The sequence below is a fragment of the Armigeres subalbatus genome, chromosome 1, assembly GCF_024139115.2.
Source record: "Armigeres subalbatus isolate Guangzhou_Male chromosome 1, GZ_Asu_2, whole genome shotgun sequence".
NCBI classification, from domain to species: Eukaryota; Metazoa; Arthropoda; class Insecta; order Diptera; family Culicidae; genus Armigeres; species Armigeres subalbatus.
In genome coordinates, this window is record NC_085139.1 from 51,431,196 (window position 1) to 51,457,567 (window position 26,372).

Consider the following 26,372-nt stretch of genomic DNA (forward strand, 5'->3'; position numbering starts at 1 on the left):
TTTTTTTAATATCTTCGACACATGTGCATTAGAGTGATTCAAATTTTGACTATTTTAACTTATTTTGCTTAAACGATTGCATTTGACTTTTTATTAACCCACCTACATTTTTAGCTAATTTGGATGTAAATTGAGTGAGCACGCGCGGTTTGAAGTTTGTATGAAAATCACTATGAAAACAGTAACTCTCATGAAAAACCGTTCCTCAACGCTTCTTTTTAAGCTCTAAAAACGTATGAGTACATCGGCAACATAAGAAATTTTACATCAATATCAATAATGAGCATTTTTGTTTTCTTCATAACTTTGCTTCCAAACGAGAAATCGCTTCGCAACAACAACTGCCTTGCCGCTTGAGAAGAATTCTTTGTAGGCAATGTGTTGATTATATTAAAATAGTTCATAGGCCACCTCACGGAACGGTCTCCCACATAAGGGTCAGTTTTCACAGTAATTTCCATACAAACTTGAAATGACGTGTGCACAGTCAAATCACATCCAAAATTCCTAAAAAATTAGGAGGATTATTGAAATGGCAAATGCAATCGTTTAAGCATCGGGGAGCAAAAAAGTAAAAATTTGAATCACTCTAATGTGCATATTACTGTAACTCACGGATTTATTTTTCGATATTTACATTGAATTCGTTCGAAAACTTAAGGAAAATAATTCTGATTAGAAAGCAACGTTTTATTTGCGAATGGATCTCGGTTGTAGCGTTGTTTATTTATTAAATAATATTCAATAAGAATTTCTAAGTTTATTCATGTAAATGTTTTCTCAAAATATCTTAAAAAGATGACATTTTAGCACAAAAGTTGGACATCTGATTTTTAATGAAAAAGGAGGACATGCCCTCCTTTAGGGTACCATATGGTCACCCTAGTCATGCTGCAGTTGCCGCCTCGCAGCTTAGAACTCTACAGTTTGTACGGAGTTAATTAAAGTTACTCCCCAAATACAAACTTCTCAGACTGGAACAGAATTTAAACCGCACTATTCTAAGCATGTCATAGTTGCATGCTGCTGTGTGGATTAGCAATGCTGCAGTGGTTTTTTCTTGCAAATAATTGTGCTAGGCTGCAGCTCTAAATAGTGACAGAAATGTAGGATACACTCCATGTGTACCTACCTACTGATAAAAATCCAAACGCTTACAACACTCTACGGAGATTGGAAAATAAAATGTATACTTCCGTCTGTAGCTGCCGGATACGCGAGAACCTACATATAAGTCATAAGTCAAATAAAGGTCATGTGTGATCCTACATGTGTTATACAAGGGACATTGACAAGCAAGGACTTCATCTAAAGCCAGTAAATATCACAGCGCGGCACAAGCACATCCGGAACGACGTTATGAAAAATGTCCGATGATATGAAATTGTCTGCATGGCAACAGAAAATTCAATTTCAACCAATTAAAACTGTGCATCAGTTTGCACTCGCATGTGTGATAGCGTAGCCCCTGAACTGGATGCTCTCGTTAGAGCTCGTATTTTATTTGAACGCTTTTGCACAAAACCTCATTAGATTTGCAAACGATAAAGGCCAAATCATTAGTGTGGCGTGACATGAAAACCTCTGCATTGAAGTATGTTGACATTTGGACAGCTTCCCACGGCGATAAAGCGATTGATACGCCGACAAAGGAGGAACAAGTACATATCCGGAAAGTTATTTCTCCAGGGATTAGTCGGTATGGCGAACAAGTTCACGTACGCCATTTGTTTTGCTCCTATTGCAGGAGTGTGATAAACGCAAAATGTACAGCAATCATAAACACATAAACACAAAGCATACGTGAGCTTGTAAAACCTTTGTATGCTGTTCGCGAAATCAATGTTTTCCCAGCGTCGCGACGTTTACCTTGGCATTGTGTGTTTATGGTGTTTCAAAAGTACTTCAACAGCCCTCTAGGTTTAATAAGTTTTGTTGAGCATACGATTTTGTCATCATATTCTGTGCACAGTATTATTTGATCGTTGATGCGGATGTTATTATCGTTAGAGTTGACAAATATCTACATATAAAGATAATGATGTTCTGAAACTGAATAAAAACAATATTTCCATTTGGCTCTCAACCAAATCAACGAATATTCGTTCCAGAACTCTTTCATGTAGACCCTATCGCAATAATAAGCACGCGAGCATGCACAAATCCCTGCGCTTAAAATTTCCCTTGTCCATGAACGTGACGGAATTGTGTAGCAACTGAAATTCACCTCATCCGTTCAGCGGCAAACGACATGCCACGTTGAAAATTAATAAACGTGCGTTTTCTACCTTTCGTATGTCGCTGAGGTGTGCCTAAAATCTTTGTCGAAATTTATTCTCCACATAGCACACCTGGTAGGATTTTTTTATCTCAATAATATGATTGACCCAGCCCATGCAATTTAGCAATTTGTATTCGGATGGCACATAAAAACCAGGAAATGAAGGAAGAAGTAGTTATTGGCTTGAATTTACTGCAATGAAGAAATGACACGAGAAGAAATATTACCAACTTAAACCGTCTAAGACGAATTAAGTACTGTCCATTTAATTCCACCAGTTAATTTTCGTTATCTTTGCAGATACGTATTTCGACCACAACTGTGTCAAGTCGAGTCAAGTACAAGACACTGAAGACGACCACACAGTTGTGGTCGAAATACGTATCTGCAAAGATAACGAAAATTAACTGGTGGAATTAAATGGACAGTACTTAATTCGTCTTAGACGGTTTAATACATTCCACTAAAAGAGCTTAATATATTTTTCTTACCAACTTAGTTTAATGACTTGTGTCCATAGAGTCAATAGTTAAAAAAAATGGAATATAGAACGTATCTATATCGAACGTATCTGTCAATCACGGCTCTCCGATAGCTTATAGTTTATATGTGGGTTGTGGAGCTCCCGGAATGTGATATCAGTGTTTCTAGCGATGAATACCAAAATATTGACCACGTTGTGTTGAACTGCGGAAACAAATTATCAATGTAGTGCGTTTATCACCGTTAATACCCCCTCTACCTCTGTTATCTTCTTTTGAACGTCCTGTCTGTTTTATCTCCTCAAGAGAATGATTGTTTTTTTTCAATTACATATGTGAACTATCTATTAAATTGAATAACATTATTTTAAAGAACTGAATTGAAAAATTGCATATAAAAAGTCGCCCAACATGATTTGACAAAAAAAACAAATGAAACAAGTTTGGTGCAAATTTCGCAATCATTAAAACTTTTGAGGCAAATATGAACCACGCCAAAATATATCATCTTTAGGTGGATCCGTCAGACTTTTTTATTTGCTGCTAACCTTCAGCAGCGGAACAAGCAAGGATTTCTCATGGATGGCAGCTACTGTAGCAGGTGCAAACACAACACGACTGTTATTCTTGTTTGTCATTTTATTTACTCTCGGGCTTCATTATGAATAACGGCTCAGCTTGGGCTGGCTTCACTCCTCCCGTTCGGATGCTAAAAATATTAAATTAGTGGGAACCTGGGATGCCAAAAAAGATGGGCATTACTTGCCGTACGCTTTTTTAGTTAGTAGGGCAATGGATAATTCAATAAATAAATAAATAAATATATAAATAGGTTTCGCTTTTTAAAGCTACAATATTCCTTCAGCTCCCACTTCCGATTCCAACGAAAACTGAAGGGGAACTTTAGAAAGTGCGTTAAGAGTAATCTGGTAGCTACGAGGGATCAGAGACTAGTATTGGTTAGTAAAAGGAAGATGGAGTGTTATCAAGGTTGTTAATGATAATAAAGTGGAAAAATTAGTTTTTCTTTTTATAGAAGAAGAGTTGGATGATTATAATTAGAGAAGAATTATAGTTTGACATACTATTAGATGATGATTATTTGGAGTGGCTGAATAGAGCTCAGCTTATAACAAGATGTGTGAAAATTGGAAAATTAGATGTCCTGATTTTTTAACTTGTGAGCATTGCCCAAGCTATTAAATTTTGTGATTGTCGATTGCATCTAGAAAATTATATGCACTGTAAGCTCGATTGGTAGCCCAATCCTTGCCGTATGTGGAGTACGGTGAGGCCGAGTAGGATGGATAGGCTCCGTAGGCTGCATAGGAAATATCTGCAAAAGAAAAATAACAATATCAGTTATCATATTAGAAGTCGTCGTCTCGATATTGTCTCCCAAGAAAATGTTCGTTTATCCCGTTACAGATGTTACATGATCAGATGTTACAGATCAGCTTCAGCATACACCGTAACTACTTAAGCACCCTAATTTCTTTTCCTTTCCAACTGTACCATTGTAGGGTTAAGGTAGGCATTTTCGTCTTTTCATCATAGTCTCAAAAACCAATAAAAGAGACATTTTTTTTGCCAAACTTATCCATACCAAATCGTAAGCTAAGTGAAATGTTCTGTTATGGAACGTACACACGGTCAAGCAGTTTGACCAACATTGACTCCACCTTTCGTTTATTCCAATATCTATCATGTTTTACCAACAGCGGCACGAACAATCAATTTATTCGACCAACAACATCACACACGAACGACCGAAGCGCCAACTTGAGCACCAACCATCAAAAAATATGGGGGTTTATGCAACTTCTCTACAAATGCTCAAACATGTTCGGCGAACCTTGACTCCGCCCCCGATAACTAAAACCAAAATCAAACCGTTTTATTTTTTTCCAACCGAGCCGCAAACTGTCAAATGGTTGGTCGAACAACTTCAAATACGTTCAAACAAAGCAGCAACCAAAGCGTTTCTTGGGGGCGGAGTCAATGTTCGTCAAACCGCTTGACTGGTGTGTACACTACATTAGGCGCCCCATACACGCTCCGACATGTTATACAACTTTGACGCCCCCAGGAAATTTGGTTCGGTCGGAGTAAAGTCGGATCGTCTGTGGGCAAGTTGTTCTGTCCAACAGTCGTACACAGTACACATGTCCACAGATGGTCCAACTTTACTGCGTACGAACCAAATTTCCTGGGGCGGAGTCAAAGTTGTACAACATGTCTGAGCGTGTATGGGGCATTTTATAGTTCTCGTTCTCGTAAATGGACGTTGCTTCCGTTAGATTTAGCCCCTACAACGATGGACGGAAATACCTGTCGTGTCTCTAATCCTTAACCTCGACCAAACCGCGAAACTTTCTGTCCCCAAAAACTAACACAATCTATCCAGTTTTCCGCGAGCGGTAATACCGTGCGGGACCGAAATCCGTACAGTACCGAAATCCGTCCACCTCATGAGATATCAATAAATTCAAGGGGGTTAAAGGTAACTAATGTAGAAATAATTAATCTTATCCTGTTCAGATTCTTGGCTGTAAGCTTTTAGGGCATAGAATTGGAAAAAAAGGCTTTGAAATTAAAACAACAAAAATCAAAAGCAAATCTCTACCCACCAAACGCGGAGTTTGTGCCGCCATTTTGTTTTCGGGTAGCGCATAATTGTACCAAAAGTAACTATGTTTTAATTGCTAATTGCGAGTCATCATATAAGATAAGCGGAATTCAAATCGAAGGGATCGCTTCTCAAGTTGCGTATCGAACTATTTACAGTGGTAGTTTAGTCATCCAGACTGTTTCAATTTAAATATTTAGTTGAAAAATAGCTGTACGGATTTTGATCCTTTGGTTCGAAATCCGTCCACGGTGGACGGATTTCGAGTCAGGAGTAGTTGATTTAATTCATTATTTTATCATGTTTTTCGTAGTTTTTAATGGGTAAATGTGAAATACTTCAAAAGTAGAGGCCTTCATGCTCCTGTGTCAATGACAAACGTTTTATTTACATTCGATTCCTATTTTCTAATGACTTTTTCATATACCAAGGTGCTTAAGTGTACGGATTTCGATGCCCCACGGTAGCCGCCAGCTTGACGTTTGTGGATATCAACAGCATTATGATCAATGCGGTAAATAAGAAGGTGTGAATCCAGTTCATCAAAACCTTCTTATTAACCACATTGGTCAGTTGGCACGGCAAATGCTGGGTAAAGCGTACCATTGGTACTTCGCGTACCTGAAGGGATAAAATAGACCCCATCTCGCGGTCCTTAGCCTCTTACCCAGCAACTCCTATCCCTACCTCCCCGCGGTGCTGGCCGGGATACGAGCAACCTTAGGGAAGATCGGGTAACCAACCCCGGTGGGAACTATGGTCGTATGCTGACAGGGAAGGGGGGGTTTGCTCCTCTCCGGAGGTGCAAATCTTATTGAGCGTCTGTTCTCCATGTCAGGATCGGCTCACAACAGCGTCTGTTCTCCATGTTAGGGCCGGCTGATCATCGTCCGAGTGCCAGCGAGGGACTCTAAATGAAACTGTGCACCATGGTCCACCGGAAATAAGGAGGAATGGTCCTCCGGAAATTTAGGGTGTTAGGTGTCAGGCCCAGCAAGCCAGCCAAAAAAAAAACTCTCGCAACGAACAATCAACAAGAGAGTACGGACCGAAACCATCGGCGAAGACCACTGCGACGAAAAGGGACTAGCGATTGGAAACTCGGTTCGTGGAACTGCAAATCTCTCAACTTCATCGGGAGCACACGCATACTCGCCGATGTGCTCAAGGACCGTGGATTCGGCATCGTAGCGCTGCAGGAGGTTTGTTGGAAGGGATCAATGGTGCGAAAGTTTAGAGGTAATCATACCATCTACCCGAGCTGCGGCAACACACAAGAGCTGGGAACAGCCTTCATAGTGATGGGCGATATGCAAAGGCGCGTGATCGGGTGGTGGTCGATCAATGAAAGAATGTGCAGGTTGAGGATCAAAGGCCGGTTCTTCAACTTCAGCATAATCAACGTCCATAGCCCACACTCCGGAAGCACTAATGATGATAAGGACGCATTCTACGCGCAGCTGGAACGTGAGTACGACAGCTGCCCAAGCCACGACGTCAAAATCATCATCAACGAAAACGGCCTACGACTAATTGATTTCGCCGCCTCCAAGAATATGGCCATTCGCAGCACCTACTTCCAACACAGCCTCCCGTATCGGTACATCTGGAGATCACCACTGCAGACAGAATCACAAATCGACCACGTTCTGATTGATGGACGGCACTTCTCCGACATTATCGACGTCAGGACATATCGTGGCGCTAATATCGACTCTGGCCACTATCTGGTGATGGTTAAACTGCGCCCAAAACTATCCGTCATCAACAATGTTCGGTACCGACGACCGCCGCGGTACGACCTAGAGCGACTGAAGCAACCTGATGTCGCCACTGCATACGCGCAGCATCTCGAGGCAGCGTTGCCGGAAGAGGGTGAGCTCGATGGGGCCCCTCTTGAGGACTGCTGGAATACAGTCAAAGCAGCCATTAACGACGCAGCGGAGAACAACGTCGGGTATATGGGTCGAAGTCGACGGAACGATTGGTTCGACGAAGAGTGCAGAGAGATTCTGGAGGAGAAGGACGCAGCGCGGGCAGTCGCGCTGCAGCAAAGTACCCGGCAGAACGTGGAACGTTATAGACGGAAGCGGAGACAGCAGACCCGCTTTTTTCAGGGGAAGAAACGCCGCCTGGAAGAAGCGGAGTGCGAGGAGATGGAACAGCTGTGCCGTTCTCAAGATACACGCAAGTTCTATCAGAAGCTCAACGCATCCCGCAAAGGCTTCGAGCATCTTGACGGTCGAACGTGTGGTGATCAAAAGGTGGAAGCAGCACTACGAGGAACATCTAAATGGCGCTGAGAGTACAGGCAGTGAAAGTCAAGGCAGCGGAGCAGATGACTACGTCAGTTCAGCGGACGATGGAAGCCAACCAGCCCCCACCTTGAGGGAAGTTAAGGAGACCAATATAGCAGCTGGTAAGGATGGTATCGGAGCTGAGCTCATTAAGATGTCCCCGGAAAAGATGGCCACTTGCCTGCACAAACTGATAGTCAGAATCAGGGAAACCGAACAGCTACCGGAGGAGTGGAAGAAAGGGGTTATATGCCCCATCTACAAGAAAGGTGACAAACTGGAGTGTGAGAACTTTCGAGCGATCACCATCCTTAATGCCGCCTACAAAGTGATATCCCAGACCATCTTCCGTCGTCTGTCACCATTAGTGAACGAGTTCGTGGGAAGTTATCGAGCCGGCTTCGTTGACGGCCGCTCGACAACGGACCAGATCTTTACTGTACGGCAAATCCTTCAAAAATTCCGTGAATACCAGGTCCCAACGCACCATCTGTTCGTTGATTTCAAGGCGGCATACGACAGTATAGACCGCGTAGAGCTATGGAAAATTATGGACGAGAACAGCTTCCCTGGGAAGCTTACCAGACTGATCAAAGCAACGGTGGATGGTGTGCAAAACTGTGTGAAGATTTCGGGCGAACACTCCAGTTCGTTCGAATCGCGCCGGGGACTAAGACAAGGTGATGGACTTTCGTGCCTGTTGTTCAACATTGCGCTAGCAGGTGTCATGCAATGAGCCGGGTGTAACAGCCGGGGTACGATTTTCAACAGATCCAGTCAATTTATTTGCTTGCAAACGGCAGACAACAACGTTAGTCGTGAAATACGAAGGCGCATCATCTGTGGAAGTCGGGCTTACTACGGGCTCCAGAAGAAACTGCGGTCGAAAAAGATTCGCTACCGCACCAAATGTGTCATGTACAAGACGCTAATAAGACCGGTTGTCCTCTACGGACATGAAACATGGACAATGCTCGAGGAGGACTTGCAAGCACTCGGAGTATTCGAGAGACGGGTGCTTAGGACCATCTTTGGCGGTGTGCAAGAAGACGGTGTGTGGCGGCGAAGAATGAACCATGAGCTCGCCCAACTCTACGACGAACCCAGTATCCAGAAGGTAGCTAAAGCCGGAAGGGTACGATGGGCAGGACATGTTGCATAAATGCCGGACAGAAACCCTGCAAAGATGATGCTCGCTTCCGATCCGGCAGGTACGAGAAGGCGTGGAGCGCAGTGAGCGAGATGGGCAGACCAGATGCAAAACGACTTGGCGAGCGTGGGGCGTATCCGAGGATGGAGAGATGCGGCCTTGAACCGTGTATTGTGGCGTAAAATTGTTGATTCAGTGTTATCTGTTTAGATGTAAACTAAATAAATGAATGACCCTGATGTTGCGGGAAAGGCCCGTTTGATCGAAGACCACAAGGCCGGAAGTTGTTTGGCTGGAACCCACTTGGCCGAAATTCATTTGGCCTAAAATGTCATTTGGATAAAAATATTGTTCGCTGAACTGGTCGTATGTATGTCTAATAATGTCGTTTGACTAGATCATCAGGCCGAAATAGTTATTCGGCACAACTGGTCAAACGGATTAAAATGTCGCTTATTGGTCGGGTCATATGGCTGAAAATGTCGTTTGGTCGAAATGCGAATGTGAAAAGTGTGAAGTGAGATGTTCTCAATTATCATTCATTGTATCATACTTTTCACATTAACTATTGCTCCGTCAAACGACATTTTCGGCCACATGAGCCGTTTATCTACATAACGTTTTCAGCCAAATAACCTGTTCGAGCAAACGACATTTCTGTCTAAATGACTAGTTCGGCTGAACGGCATTTTCAGACGTATATCCCTTCCGCCAAATGGCATTTTCGGCCAAATCGTTTTCGGTCTAATTTCAATTTGACAAAATCGAATTCGGCTAGATGGCCTTCGAACTAATGTGTTATACGACAATTTTCTTCTCCTTCTTCTGTTTCAATGAGTCTACATTCCAACTGGAACTTGGCCTGCTTTTCAACTTAGTATTCTATTGGCATTTCCCCAGTTATTAATTGAAAGCTTTTATATGCCCGCCATTGCATTAGAATGTACCTTGTGTGGCAAGTATGCCCAGGATATCGAAAATGTTTCCAACCCGAAAACATCCTAGACCGGATCGAGAATTGAACTCGTCATCTTTGGATTGGCAATCCTATGCCTTTGCTCGAAAGGCTGCTGGAGAGACCCCCAAAGTAAAAACAAACTTTTTAAAACTCAATTTTATTTACGATGAACTATTGAAAATTTCAATAAAAAATTTCTTTGTAGATTTCAAGATACAGTGCCTGCCGTGCGCGAGTCATTCACTACACGCGCGTCGGACCGAGCGGACCGTACCAGACCGGACCAATACGAAATTAAGCGAGGCAAACCGGAGACAAACCAAAGCTGGCAGCGAAAAGGATACAACGACGATGACGGTAGAAAGCTTCCGTCGGTAGAAAATTCAAAAGCGCTCATCACAGGGAGACGCTTCGAAAATTTACTCGCATGGATGGCATCAGTAGCAGTCTGAAATTTTCTCTCAAGATTCTGAAAGAATTGAAAATAGACTCGTTCTGCTCAAGACCATCTTTCTATACAAAATAAAGCTGATCCAAAAAGAAATTTCCTAAAATTACAAAACACAGTCGCTGAGTGATGGCAGAAAGATCAATCACAACGTGTCTTTCGTGTCTTGTACACAACCCTCCTGATTCTTTTTCTCAACAGCAAACTAGCGATTTAACTACGTACGATGAAAAGCCAACCATCGCGCAGCTGCAAACGACTGAAAACGTAGTTGCTGATGAACCGCATGCAATCGAATCAAACTTGTGCCACAAGCTCTCATAGGAGCACGGGAGTTTTTGAAACTGTTAGTCATTGGTGGAAATACTCGCTTCGCTCGTATAATCAGAGCAAAGGCAGTATGGCAGAAGTTTGTTCGCGAACAAAAACTACGGTTGGGAGTTTTGGTGGTTTTGTCGAATAAAATGGATAAATGTCATATGAGATCAACACAATAACAATAAGCGTAAGTAGTGTTCTTCCTGGAACATCCGCGTAAAACATGTTCCGAGGTTGTTCTATACCATTTTCCAAATTAATCCGAATGACTCGCGAAGCTTCACGAACATTTTACGGGGGTTATTTTTCTTTCTTTGATTTTCAAAACAAACATAGCTTTTAGAATATAATCAAGGCTTTCCAAAACCAAACATACTTCTTGGAATTCTTAATATCAAATATCGAACATCTTTACAAGCTTTCAGCAGAAGTTAAGAATCACAGAAATTTGTATAAATCAATAATGTAAAAAACAATTATTGCTAACTGCTAGGATTTTATATTAACGGTATGAAATGGTTATGAATCAAACGATTCAAATCAAACCTTTTTTCGTGGGCTTATAATATTCGTTTGAAGGTGCTTCATTTATCATAACTTCTAAAAAAATTAATCAATCGCATGTGCAGATTTCAACAACCTCTATTCTACATCTGGAGAACCTTCGAACCAAGGATGTTTTCGACAATTTAGTAAACTGGGTTCGATCATTTAGCAATTTGTCAATAACTAGTTCCAAAAGCTAAATGTGTTCTATGCGTTCTATGACTGTGGGCTTCTTGTACGAAAGTTTTGCTACTACCTTGTCCGATAGTTCGTTGCTTGAATGCCATTTATAACTGAGTTATAGCGTTAGTTGCAGTAACTTAGACTAAATGGTTGAACATTTGTTATCACTTTGTAGAAGTTACTTCGCTTTAACTCCGTTTTATGTACGATTTGTTCGGCAAAGTTGAAGAAAAACTTTCACACTAGAAATGAACCTTACAACACAGTTCTAAACATACTATAAAATGACCGAGCCCAAATTACTAAATTTGGTAGAACCTATTCTCCCCCTACAAGTGCTTACGTAATAAGTGTTCAATCCGTCAATTATCCATTTTTATTGTGTTGAAACGTCTATAGACCGACCAAGAAAGGCGTAAAAAATACTAGATCGTGCAAAATAGGTCAGGAATGAACAGGTTACACCCAGTTCTTTTTTTACACGGGTGGGTTTTAGTCGATTATGGCCTTTAGCGTTAATGAAACTGAGTTAACCCCATGAAAAAAATCACAAAAAATCAAAGAAAATTAAGGTGGTACAGTCGCGATTCGCTGGTTGGGCCACGACCTCGGCCCAACTAACGAATTCGGTTTTTTAGTTGGGCCAACTGACAGCCATTTGAACACGTGTATTTCGACTTGAACATCACAAATGATGTCCAGTGACGCCCAATCCCGTTTTTCGTGTTTACATTGAATTTTGACGTACGGTTGCCTTTTAGTTGGGCCATGGCCCAACCAGCGGAGGCCCAACTAAAAAGTGACCCAAGTATTAAGATCCCAACCAGCGAATCCCGACTGTATTTGGAAAGTTGCGAAAAACCAGGTTAGCTGTGAAATTGAAGAATACCAACCGTGTAAAAAAAATATTGGGTGTAATGATTTTAAGTCCATTTTTGTCTATTGCTTCTAGTAGTGGTATCAATTCTTGCCCACATATTGCTCCCTAATTATTGATCCCATCGGACCCGACTTACCTGGGGACGATTCGGCGGCAATGTGCGAGTGCGAGTGCACCACATGCGGCTGCAGCCGGCAGATACTGCTGTGTCGGAAGTAATTGAATATAATAAGGCCACCGGCAATGAGCAGCACCTGTATTAGACCGACACCGAGCAGGATGGGCTTCAGCAGCAGCTTCATGTGCACCAGCTTCAGCATCAACGCCAACGGCAGGATCATACTCCACTTCTTCTTCTTCTTGCCCCGGCCGTCGAAGTCGTCGACGTCGTCTATGAAGCGAGCGCCACTGTCCGAGCCCATGCCGATCCGCAGTCCGTGGGCGGCGATGAAGGTGTTGAGCGAACGCTGCAGGAATTTCGCTGCCTTCATGATTTCATTGTCGTACGCTGGTGGAAGGAGAAAATCATCAACGGAACGGTCAGTATGATGCTCATTGTGTAGGGTATGGTTATATGATTTACTTTGATAAGGTTATAATGGTTATACATTGTGCTTAAGGGTGACATACAGGGTTAAAGTCATAACTTAATGTGATTTTTGCAAAATGGGGTATAGGGGAAAAGCTGGTAAAATGAACAGTTGGCTATATTGAGATTAAAACACTAATTAGGCGTATGTTAACCATGTACAAGTTTTCTGCGAAATAACATAAGGTACCTGAGCTAATATTTTGGTTTTTAGACTGAGCGAATAGCTATTATTATCCAAAATATCAAACGAAGCCGGCAAATAGGACCTTCACAACCTTCACAAAGATGTTGCAGGGGTGAATAGTAAAATATTTGGTTTGCATCGTTATAGGAAGAGCTCTTTATCACATGGCATGTATGCAGGTAAAATGAACACTTGTAACAAACTTATACAAATTTATGATAAAAGTTGTGTAATTTTGAAGCGGAAGTTCAAGTAATAAACCATATCAAATAATCAAGATAAAACTTTGAATATCTAAATTTAATTTCAAAATAACTGATATTCCAAAACTTTTTTTCTTCTTTTTATTATTTTGATAATTAAGAGCTTTTCAAAAATATACAAGATTTTTCAAAAGGCTCTCGTAATCTTAATTGGTTATATTTACGGTGCTGGAGTTGAAAAAATGAAAATTAAATGTTACGAAAGAGTTTTAAAATCGATGTTCATTTTACCACCAGGAAGTGTTCATTTTACCCACACTATTTTTGTACATACGAAATTTCGATGTTTTTTATTTCGAAGAAAAACTATGGAAAACGATGTTTATTAGCGAAAACAATATTCAGAGCAATAAGAATATGAGTTAAATTGTTGATCTAAGTGGTAAAACTAGCAAGTTATTCTCGTTTTATGATTAAATTCAACGCAAGTCCTTAACGTGTTCATTTTACCACCTTTTCCTCTACACCTGTGTTCAGAATAATAGCAGCGGAAACCGTTTTTCATACAAAATGGTCAACTTTGACAAGCTGTAACTTTGTAACCCGATGACCGATTGAGATTAAATTTTTGCAGTGAACTACAAATATGATGAAATTTACACATACTACGTATTTTTTCGTGTGACGCTTTCAAAAATTACGCACTAGGTCAAATTGTTAAAAAAAAAGCAGTTTTTATTTTTGATATATTCTTCTTCTTCTTCTTCTTCTTATTGGCATTGCATCCCCTCACGGGGACAGAGCCGCCTTGCAGCTTAGTGTTCATTAAGCACTTTCACATTTATTAACTGCGAGCTTTCTAAGCCAGGTTACCATTTTTGCATTCGTATATCATGAGGCTAGCAGGATGATACTTTTATGCCCAGGGAAGTCGAAACAATTTCCAATCCCAAAATTGCCTAGACCGGCACCGGGAATCGAACCCAGCCACCCTCAGCATGGTCTTGCTTTGTAGCCGCGCGTCTTACCGCACGGCTAACACGGCTAAGGAGCGCCCCATTTTTGATATATTGTCCAATTCAAATGTCAAATTCAACAATTTATATTTTTTTAAATTATAAACTTAGTGTCTCGCAGCACCTGAATTCAAATTGATAACATTCCAATTCATTATTTTCCTGATATATCCAAAACAAAAACTGCTATTAGTATGTGTAAATTTTATCATATTTGTAGTTCACTGCCAAAATTTCAGCTCAATCGGTCATTGGGGTATAAAGTTACAGCTTGTCAAAGTTGACCATTTTGTATGAAAAACGGCTTCCGCTGCTATTATTCTGAACACAGGTGCACGTAGTTTGTGTCACTGGTGACGTTCAGCTATGGCCCGAGTGTATTAAAGGTCCCTTTCTACGCAGTTTTCGGGATTTTTGCGTGGTTTTAATTTACACCCAAGGGGTCGTACACATATTACGTAAGCTTTTTTCTGGGTTTTTCGACCCCTCCTCCCCCCATGTAAGATTTTTTTCATACAAATGTTTTTTATTTATATGTTGCGTAAGCAAAATCTATTTTTTCGTTATACTGATTATGGGCTTCCTCATAAAAATAAAAAAAAAACCCACATTGCTAATATGAATACTCAAGAGCTTTCACTCAGCGAAAACCGTTAATCGTTCCAATAACTAGGTAGTAGTCTAAATTTGTGTGTTCTATCTTTCGCGCCACGAGCAGCAATGTTGCCTGTTTAGGAGTTACACAAAAAGCTCCGTAAGGTACACCGGGGCAAGTTGAAATGCGGGGTAAGTTGAAACAGAAGCTGTAGTTTAGATCTGAAATGACCGAATGTCCTGATTATTTTTTTCAACAAACAACTCCCCTAAGCGCACCTTCTGACTGCCATTCCCGGAAGATTGCAGCTACTAGAAACAATTCCTGCCATTGTTTATTTTCCACCCTTTGTAAAATCTGAACCAACAATTTGACGTGCCACTGAAACAGGTCTCAAAATGATGTTTGGAATGGTTTTTTCATCAAATTTGCATGGTAGGCAATCATCCAATGTTGAATAAGCATAATGATTATGAAAAATCGATGGAAGACCCATTTCAATTTTGGAAATATGGTCGTTTGAAATTGATCCGCATTTTTAACCCATCGGGGCAAATAGAAATGCGTGGTGTGGGGCAAGTTGAAACAACGATTCAAAACATCACCCTCGCAATTTAAAGTAATATTTTTTCTCCAGAATTCAACATGGTCCGTATATACATTCGGAGAACATAAATTTATGAAAAGGTCCAAACTTCTGAAAATAAATTTAATAAATTTCCGCCCATCTCGCCATAAATGCTACAATCTTTACTAAAGAATAGGATGAAAAACGGTCATGGTTAAACTGCATGGTCTAGGTTTGAGATTCTTAATCTACTTTTCCTCGTAGTGAGCACTGTCACTTAAAAAAAATAAAACATAGAGCATGCAAACATTTCGGTAACTTCACTTCCCCAGCCCTCTTTTTCTCTAATCGAGGAATTTATGAGAGATACGCTGGTTAATTAATGTGAATCTATGGAGAAGCCACAACCGAATTAATGAAGCACACAATTCATGTGAACCAACTAATGAACCATCCTGAAAAGTAATCCGAGTGGTCACCAGTAGGACGTAATCAATCTGATAAATTTTCAGCGTAGTGCGATCTATAGAATTTGGTCCCTGAAAATTAGGTTTGTGACTTTGTTGTTTACTGCCTTTATTCGCATAATAGTTCCATATTTAAGTTTATTTTTGTGTAAAGCAGTATCAAAATCTGGAATGTGACTTTTATGATAGTAAATAGCAAGATGAGACAACACAAATGGGAGTTGATTTTCAAATTTCTAGAACAAAGTCTACTATTTTATCATTTTTTCTTAAACAGGAGACAATTTTGAGCTCGTTTCTGAAAGAAAATAAAAACCGTCGAAAATTTACATGGGACTCTTTTGCGAATCCGGGCAGTACAGTCATCTTGACAACCTCGTGGATCTTGAGTCTCACTGAGTACATATATTTTGTTTTTAATACGGCAAAATTAAGTTATGTCTGTATATAACGCAGTGTTTCAACTTGCCCCGATATGTGGGGCAAGTTGAAACAATGCATATAAAAAAAATATTTCAGTATACAAAATATTTATAAAAAAGTTGGGTAAGGTTTCTTATTTTTTATGCATAATCTTTGGCCCAAACTACCAAACACCGCAAACGGATTAAACATTTATAAAAGGGTGATTTTTTTACAGCAAGTTCAACTTTGAAAAAACCGTTTCAACTTGCCCCGGTGTACCTTATACCGTTTTGACTCGAAGTCCGGACACCTAAGCACTGCTGAATTTTTAGTTCAATATTTCCCACGGAATAAAGTACTTGACACTGAGTGATACCACACTCTGTCAAGATTAACTTATCAAATTTGCTGTAGTGTACTGAAAATGACATTTTGTATGCACAAAATCTTCTATATAATAAAAATGAAATGGTCTTTTTTCGTATCCGCATAACTTGAAAACGGCTGGATGGATTTTCTCCATTCCTTCAGCACAAATATTCGTTATAGTTTCCAACGGGTTTATATGATATTTGCTTATACAAAAAATACGAGTAAAGTTGAGTAAATCGTGAAAATCTAAAATTAGGCTTCGTATGGAAACTTCGCATGTGTAATTCACAACGTGCATTTTCACCTACTATGCAGGACAACGTCTGCTGGGTCAACTACTGGGTCAAACATTGAACATCGCTTGCTTCGAAATCTGGACACATTATGAGGGATGCTTCAATGAATCGACTGCTTTGAGCGTGCTTACAGCGGCACACTAGGAGTTAACTTTCTGAAATCAGTATGGCGAAAGGCATCTAAGGTTCGATTTCTCAAAATTAAGCACTTTAATCGAAAAAATATTTGGTAGGCGTAGTAGCGGACACCATCCCTCATAACCGGTACCAAATAGTTTTTCATGAAAAGTTCCTTATTTTGAGAAAAGCAGCGTTAGATGTCTTTCGCCATACAAATTTCTGGTGGTTAACTCTTGCTGGCTATTTTGTGCATATACTATAGCGCCTGGATGTGGCTGCGGCGGGTAGAAAATCAGCCACTGCCAATAATTCATTGCTGGACAATTTTGCTTCGAATTTCCGGACACTTCGAATTTGCTATATGGATTCTCAAATAACCAATTGATTCAAATACGACTAGCATAAAGCATTCATATTTTTCGATTAATATAAGTCCGTAATGTAAGGTTTTTATGCAGATTTGTATGGAAATCTGGCATCCCCTCGTTGTATGTACCATTCCAAGTTTTTGATCCGTGATTAACCAGGACTGCCAAAAAACAGTAATTGAAACCAAGCGGGAGCATTCATATGCAATATACAACATTGGGAATCAGATAATTTCACACCGCCCCCGTTAATGTAGAATCCTTTTTGGACATTTCACGTCTGGGTGAAATATTTTCAAAACTAGACCATGAGTCTCTCAAACTCAACGTGGGTAATCTGCAATAGATCATAGGAAAGATTAGATGACCAAAATTCTTTTCTAATGAATCATGTTAGAAATAATTATGATAAGGGGGAGCTGGGAAACGATTGAAATAATTAATTCATGTGGATTGATAAATCCGGGCGTATCCGAGAAATGTTGAGTTTTTTATTTGACTGGTGTCGTTCACAACGTGTCTGTAGAACTGATACAATTCTTTTAAAAAAGCTAGTTTTACGAACTTATTTTTTTACAAAAATGTGAATGATTAAAAAATACTTTTGAAGACAACCTTCCACTAGAAACTGAAAGCAAGTTTTGCTACTTGTGTAAAGTAATTAAAAAACGAATAGGGTAAAAGTTCCGATAGTCGTGGGTGTTCCTATAGTTGCGGTAGTATGGTATAATCAAAATTTACAAATCAAACGCAGCAACCCACATTGTCAATCAATTAGTTAATCAGTCAGTACCCAAACCGAACCAAAAAATCTTGAATAGTTCTTTTTAATTGGTAAATATCCTCAAAATTCCTTGTTATTTTTTCGTCTGTGCACCAATAGTTGCGGTAATGTTCCCCTAGTTGCGAGTCCCGTAAGAAAACAATGGAATTCGCCACTATAGGAACAAAGATTAAAAAATATCGCAACTATTGGAACACCGTACCAATAATTGGAGTTTTGTTTTTAGGTTTTAATTTCGATTATTTTTCAAACGGAAGCATTTTCTTATTGAAATAGAAGCGAAGAGCCTTCGGATACATATTACAGGTAAGTGGAATTAGATTTGTTATTATTCTGGGGAAATTAATAGTGTTGGAACGCGCTTAGTTCCTCCACTATTGGATCATTTACCCTAGCACTAGCAATATGTGCATAAGTATGTATCGATAAGCTGATAGTAAGTAATGTTCCTTTTGAGGTGTAGCAACTCAAATCTAATAAAATTTTAACTATGCTTGCTCATTATCATTTCAATTCAATTAGCTTAATTGATAAAAAGTTATTTAACGTCATTTCAGCATGTCCGGAAATCGAAGCAATCCTAAAAACTTGCCTCGAAGTCCGGACATACAGAAAATGTAATAAAAATTATAAAGCTATGAATTCCCAAGCTATTTCTCTAATTCATGACAAAGATTGCTATCATACTGTGTTAATAAATCGCTAATACCCCTTGCAAATGATAGACTATAGAAATTAGGAGCTTGATTATGAGTTTTTCTAATGTTGAGTTTTCAGCTGCATCCTAAGAAAAACGAAATGTACCGTTGATTATTTTTAAGTTTTTATCACAGATCACGGATTATTTACATTTGTTAAATTGGTTTCAAATGTATGAAACGTTCCCTGCATTGATAACCCAAGAAAAACTTGTCGAGATGGTAAATAAAGTCGAATAACAACAGAAGTGTCCGGTGTCATCATCATCAATAGACATGGACCGTTGTCATCATTGAAACGCAGTAGCATTAGCATTAGCATTAGCATTTAGCAGTTCGCACAAATTCGTAGGTGGTACAAAGCCAAGACTATTGTATGAGAGTAGCATCACTTTCATCCGTTACCACAGATATTGATTTGGGACTAATCACTAACTCTTAGATGGAAGCAATGCACTCTCCAATAGTCGAGATCTGTCCTGGCCACGTCCTTGCGAATGCTGAGGAAGGGGAAGGATGGTTTGTTGGACACCTACTTAAGAAAGATGCAGAGAACTCTACGACCTCTCATAGGTGCCACGGGAGGTTTTGGGATTGCGTGGAAGGTTATAACAGTAGGAATCGTTTTGGTATAACGTGAAACACAGAAAGAACTAAGATAGAAATACAAAGTAGGAAAGGGACGAGCCTGGAATTGAACCCATGACCTCCTGCTTACAAGGCAGAAGCGGTAGCCACTAGACCACCGAGCTCGTCCGTTGTCATCATTGAAACGCAGTATGAAACAAAAATTATAGCCCGGGACATCCTGGCTACGATCTGGCGATGGGCTAAACAATAGGATGCCAATAGCCTGCTGTATACACTCTCGTTAGGTAGCATACCGTGAAGGCCTTTTTTCGGTAGCTGTTACGATAATGAACTGATTCAGCTGGCTACAACCCATGATATATTTATTTTAATAAGCTCCAATTGCGGGGGGCACCGGTTCTTATGATGCATTTCAACTTGTTTTACTTAGCTGTGCGAAAAAAATATGGGGAATAGGGTAATGGGTCAAACACAATTGGTACGTTTGCGTGCGTTTTGACAGTTTTTCCATGGGAAAACTGTCAAAACGCACGCAAACGTATCAATTGTGTTTGGCCCATAACAGTTCCGATAGTCGTGGGTGTTCCAATAGTTGCGGTAGGTCGATTTGCAGGGAATTTACAAATTAAACGCAGTAACCCACATCACCGATCAATTAGTTGACCTGTCATAACACGATGGAAACAAAAATAACATTGGAATTTCATTTAACTGGTAAAGTATCTTCAAAATACTTTATTTTTTTCCTTCCCTTGCACCAATAGTTGCGGTAGTGTTCCAATAGTTGCGAATCCCGTATAAAACCTATGGGATTCGCAACTATAGGAACGCGAATAACAAAATACCGCAACTATTGGAACATTGTACCAATAATTGGAGGATTGATTTTAGGTATCAATAAAGGATTTTGATGAAATTATGGCACGCTACGAATAAAATAGAGATAATGAGCTTTCGGATGCACTCTTAAGGTAAGGGAAATGAAATATGGATTAGGTGTTAAAGATAAATTAGTGTTGGAACGTGCTTAGTTCCTCCACTATTGGGTCTTTTGCCCTATAACATAAAATAAGCGAGAACAAAGGGTTTTATCAAGCCCCATCGATTTTTTTTTCAAGTTGTATACAAGTGCGATAGTTTTGTTTTCATGGCTTGTAATTATTCGAAGAGTTTTTTGTCTCTTTTTTATCGTTGTTCGTTATCTATTGAGAGCAAGGGCCTCATACGCCTGTCACTGGCGAACAAAGCTCGTGTACTCTGCATCGAAGCTTAGAACCACTGTTAGGGCGCAATCGTTAATGCGAACATTTTTATATTTGGTTAGTTACTGCAAATAAATTCTTTTTCGAGTCCCTTTAATCAAGCAGGTATCTCAAGCATACCACACCGTCATATTGCTACATGATTGAGTGTTTAATTTTGATAAAATATCGAAAACAAAAGTGTGCATAAAAATTCCCTCGCCATAACAAAAAGGTGGTAGAGAATTAACAATGCTGTTTACATTTTAGAACCAGCACATGTCGGGGTAGGGATTCAGTGCTCCGCCTTCTCCCCCTGATTGAGAGCGATTTCTGCAAGCCCTGCTTCCAGAATTACATTTGGGGGATTTTTTTTTACAAGGAAGAATGCATTTACGCACGACTCAGCACACATGCTTAGTAGTTGCCAAGCTACCACACGGAAGTGTACTGGAGTGTCGGACTCGACTCGCGTCTTTTTTGAGCCGACGACCCGCATCCATGGAAGGCTATTACATTACCAATACTACGCTTTCACCTGGTCAGCATATTCATAGATCAGCTCAAGTCCTACGCACTTTCACACTTCAACGGGTGAACAGACAAGTGCCTAAGTCAGATAAAATATTCCGGGTGGAAATAGCTTCCAGTTCAATGGTGTCTCGACGACCCGTAGCTGGTACAATCGCGTGCCACGATCTGCTTAACAGGTCCCCGGCAGTAGACCTAGCTTACTCCGATCAGCTGAATTCCCATGCAGTGCCCCATTCGGCTTCATGCTCAAACATTCAGCCATTCAGCTCCCACCTTAGTCGCGAACTACTCGGACAGTCCCCGGGGGTGGATCATTTATACTCAGGGGAGTACCCCGACGTCGGAAATTCCCCCTTATCCGACGACCAGTCTTAACAGGTGACCGGACGAGATCGATCCAAAGATTCCGAGTGGAGAAAGCTTCCGGTTCAATGGTGTCCCGACGACCCGAAGCCGATGCATTCACACGCCACGGTCTACTTAGCTAATCCCCGGCGGTGGGCCTAGCCTAGTCCGATAATCGATATCCTTGAGCAATCCAGCTCCCACCTTATTCGTTGAGCTATTTAGCTCCCTCCCGGTTGCGATCACAAACTACTCGGATAGTCCCCAACGGCGGATCTACCCTACTCTGACGAGAAGTTCCCCGAAAGCAGGAATTCCCCCGAAACCGGCCGTGGCGCTACGTGCTGCGGCTACGCGCTCGCCGCAAGCTGATAACAGTTGCGACGTTGGTAACTGGCGCTTGTGTTCCCATTTATCATCGACATATATCTTCCGCTACATAAAATTGAGGAAATCGAATTCTACAATTTTTTTATTGGCAACGTCCTGACTCACGGTATACAAGGGGGAAACTGGGCACCTCTACAAACACAAAACACCAGTATTGTGAAACTACATGAGATGGGTTAAATATGAATAAAAGAATTTTGAAAGTCTGTCAAAGGGCTGCTTAGGTATAGCGATTCAAAGTATAGGACTTTCGTCACAACCTCGTTATCAGTAATATTGAAACACGGTTTTGAATATGCACCGCTAAAGACTCAACGAACGTTTTGATAAATTCTAAAACAGTTCAAACCCATAATTGAATACCTTACAAAATGGCTAATTTCACTCTATAACGAACTTTGTTAAAGAAAGAACCTCAAAGTCACTCCGATCAGTTCGATGAATTTATGTGATTTCCATGTGTGTAGTGGGTAACTTTCATGTTCTTGGATTTATTTAATCATGTCATTAGACAAAATAGAACTAAACAGCCGACAATTATAATTTCAGTTTCATTCAAAAGTTCAAGATACTGAATCAGCTGTCAAATTTACCTTGTCAATTTAATAAAAAAAATTCATAAGCCCGTTCCGTATCATCAGCGTACTAGGCTTTTAAGTCTCTCGCGTTCCATCATCGAAAACTTTTGAACGTGAGTATCAATACTGATGAAACTTTCACCACAAATTAAACAAACCTTTCTCTTCCATGGGGAAGAGACATTTCTTAAGATTTCAAGTCTTATGTCTCCTCCCCATGGAAACTTATGTAGCTGAGAGTTTGGAAATCTACCGACAGGCACAAACAGCGCTGTTGAATCAAGGAAACGGCAGCTCTCTCTCTTCAAGTTTCTACCTAAGCAATGAGGTAATTAGTTGAATAGGTAAATAAAGGCATATAAGATTAGATTGGGTACCTAGCGTAGTATAAATAGTGTAAGCTGCGATTGTTTTCTTCAAGTCGAGTCAAGTACAAGACACTGAGACGACCTCACAGTTGAGGTTGGAATACGTATCTCCGTAAGATAACAAAATATAGTGGAATTAAATGGAGAATACTAAACTCGTCTTAAGGTTCCCCCAAACACAGTCGCGACGCGATTCTATCGCTTGGCGACAGCGATTCTGTCGCCGTTGGTATGGAAGCGTAAATAGAACATTGCCTGCAGCATCCAAACGATAGAATCGTGGCGACTAGTTGTCACCGTCGCGGCGATGAAATCGCTTAGGTCTGGGGGAGCCTTTAGACGGTTTAGACGGACAGTCAACATTCCACTCAAGGGGTCCCGAGCAGCACAAGTCAGACTAAAATGGTTGCAGCAACTTGATAGTGACCAAATCTAGTCGCATATCCGTTGCAGTAATCTATGTGGGACATGTGTGCTACTTGGGGTGGGTCGCTGAGCACAGTTCATTCTGTGCTCATTTTATACTATGTGATTTGCCGTGCCCTTGTCTGTGCACATGTGCAAACATTGTGCCTCACCTCAAGTATGACAGATTGTCATGATCACGCAGAAAAAACTACGTTAAAAACAAACATATTCTAGGTAAATCCAAACAATAATTCAGTTTGTTCTGGCATCAAAAATAAATATGTTTGGATCAAACATATTGTTGTATTTAAAGCGAACGAAAACTTTCTTTTGAATCAAATGTGCGTTTCAAGTTGTTTCAACCAGCTAAATGTTTGAAGCAAACATGGATATTATTGTTTTGGTTCGGCCATTTATAGTATTTTCTTATCAACTCTACCAATTTTCATATTCTGGTAGCATTTGACTACCAGATTTCACAATTCCAATCGTTCATATTTCATTTACTTACCTTTCTGTACCTAAAAAACATCCTTATCATCAATTCGGTAGCAAGAAAACATATTATTCCACGCTTGCTCCTGCTCCTCCGTTGACCTCCGATCGGATCCGATCCGAACTCGAGTTTTCGTTTACTTTTGCAAGAGCGAGCGAGGGGCTGCCCACTAGTGTACGTATAAAACAAACAGGGATTTAATTTGGTTTTAAAAATAAATATGTTTGATTCAAACATTTTACCATTTTGGAAGTAAACATGTATATTTTTGAAGCAAATGGATGAAATTTGTATCCGTGATTCTTTCTTTTTGTGATTGACAATCAGAAAAAGTTGGCAACACTAGCAAACGTCAAGCTGTTTCAGCCATCGCGATCGCAGCCAACTTGTCTCTTGCCGTGATGAGAAAAGTTCTGGTAGATCCCATACATTTAATAATAAATCGGTATGATTCCAAATCATTTTGTTTTAATGTAATTCCTATTTTCAACGTCTGGGATTTCTCTTGATAATAGAAAAAAAAACTTTAAACTATCGTTTTGAAGACATATTCTGTAGTCAACCCGGAATATCTATCGAATTCTCATATTCTGCGTATTCGATTCTTCGTGATTTTGTCTGCCAATTTTGTTTATGTAAAACTTTTGTTCACCATAAATAATAATTGTACAATATTTGGTGATTACCCTATTACCCTTCGTATTTGAAAACAAACCGGAAAAACATTTTGCAAGGCTGCAAGTATTTTTCATTATGATCGTTCAAATGTCAAAATTGTGCCACACGGAGTGTGACACATGTGAATCGAAGCCTGAAAATGTGTGCTTGGAACAATGTGCTCAGCGTCTCACCCCTTGATTCCACTAAAAAGAGATTAAAATATTTTTTCCAAAAAATGTTATTTAGCAACGTTTTTCGGAATAATAAGACCATCATCTGGATGCTGTCAAAAAATAGGGTGGCCACAATATAAAAAAAATACTTTGCGGAATACTGACATGTAAAGTTCTACAAAGCTGTAGCGCATCTCATTCCAATAGTTTCTGCTAGAAAAAACTTTTTTCTAGCTGATGTAGAGCAATTTTACCTACTTGGATTAGGGTGTCCCTAAAAACAGTATTTTTGTTCTACTTTTTTGTTTTTGATTTTCTAAAAAGTCGTTTTGTGTGACTTTTAGGGCTCAAAAAAAAATTAAACTTTTGATGTAGAGTAGAGTGGGGCTTAGTTTTCAATCGATCATGTGGCCCTTATGAAGCAAGCTTCTGCATATCAAATCAGTGTCGATGATTCATATACTCTTCCTTTATGTTACCCAGTGGAAAAAATATTGAAATTATTGAGATTCGTTTTAGTAGAACCCTTATTGCAAGACAAGTGAAAAACGCACTCTTACCCCACCGGTGGGGTAAAAGTGCGCATCGGGTGGGGTAAGAGTACGCATTTATCCAATCATGTGCTTTAAGTATATATTAACACAAATAAGAGTTAATAACATTTAATTGATGTTTAATGAGCACATATTAGGGAATGTTTAAAGATTACGTAACTCTTAAAGGGGGAGGGATCCTAAAAATGTGCACTTTCATACGAAAAACCATTGTTTTTTATACAATAGAAAAAACTACAGAGGTAAAAATATATATCAGGTTTCGTGTGGCGTATACAAAGGCATTTTCCTTAAAGAAAGTCCACCAATCACGTAACGTAAAATTTGCCCAGGCTTGGCATTGGTCATGACAGTCATTGGTATGCTTAGTTTTTTCTCCTACTGATCATCGTCACCAAACGCAACGTTAGCAACCATATCTCATACCCAAAAGCCATAACATCGCGACCAAGAAACCACTGGTAACCATAATAAGTTTTTTCATTCCTTGACCTTCAGTGGCTCTGACCGTTGTCAGTTTGATGGTCGCGACCAATATGTTCTCCACCTTTTATCTATCTATTTATAGCTTATGTAAACACTTTTGCCAGAGCTCGCACTAGTTCAATTCGTCAAGAAACTATTCAATATAAACTAAAACTAATATATATCAAGATAAGGATCAATTAAAAATTAAAATGATTACAGCAAAATTATTGATTGAAAATATACTGGAGGATCGATCTCAGAACCTCAAGATCTGCTGGCTTCAACGCTAGCATTTGTGCCATTTCAGATCTGTGAAGGTTGTGCACTATAAAGCTATGATATGACAAATAAATCACAGGTAACTTTGCCTTCATGCCATAAGTTACCTATTCACTGCATTGAGCTTCGCGACCATCCTTTATGTATCCAGAGAGGGTCACCTCTGAAAAACATCGTTCTCGCTATCCATGGTAACGAGACGGGCTCATTCAGCGAAGAGTCTTTTCACACATGGGCTGGGAGGTAACTAAACCAGAGACAAACAAATAATATTCCCGTCCTGACAACGCGGATTTGTAATTAAACGAGCCTATTGCGATTGAATGATCCTGCAAGTGAAACGTTGGTATTTATTGTTTGACTATGACTATGGACGGTGATCAATCACAAGCCTGAATTTGCCTATTTTATAACTCCTCCCCCTATCTTACACTGTTTGTATTAATC

The 26,372-nt window shown here is 39.9% G+C and overlaps 1 protein-coding gene across 1 annotated transcript in view; it reads right to left on the reverse strand.

The window, feature by feature from the left end:
- Positions 1–3,384: 3,384 nt before the first annotated feature.
- LOC134225364 (uncharacterized) overlaps positions 3,385–26,372 on the reverse strand; it is a 30,956-nt gene continuing 7,968 nt past the window's right edge. The window contains exons 2-3 of the mRNA XM_062705374.1: positions 12,309–12,680; positions 3,385–4,099 (exon numbers count right to left, since the gene is read on the reverse strand). Coding sequence (XP_062561358.1) covers positions 3,963–4,099; positions 12,309–12,680 — 509 coding nt within the window. The 3' untranslated portion in view covers positions 3,385–3,962. The remainder of the gene's footprint in view (positions 4,100–12,308; positions 12,681–26,372) is intronic.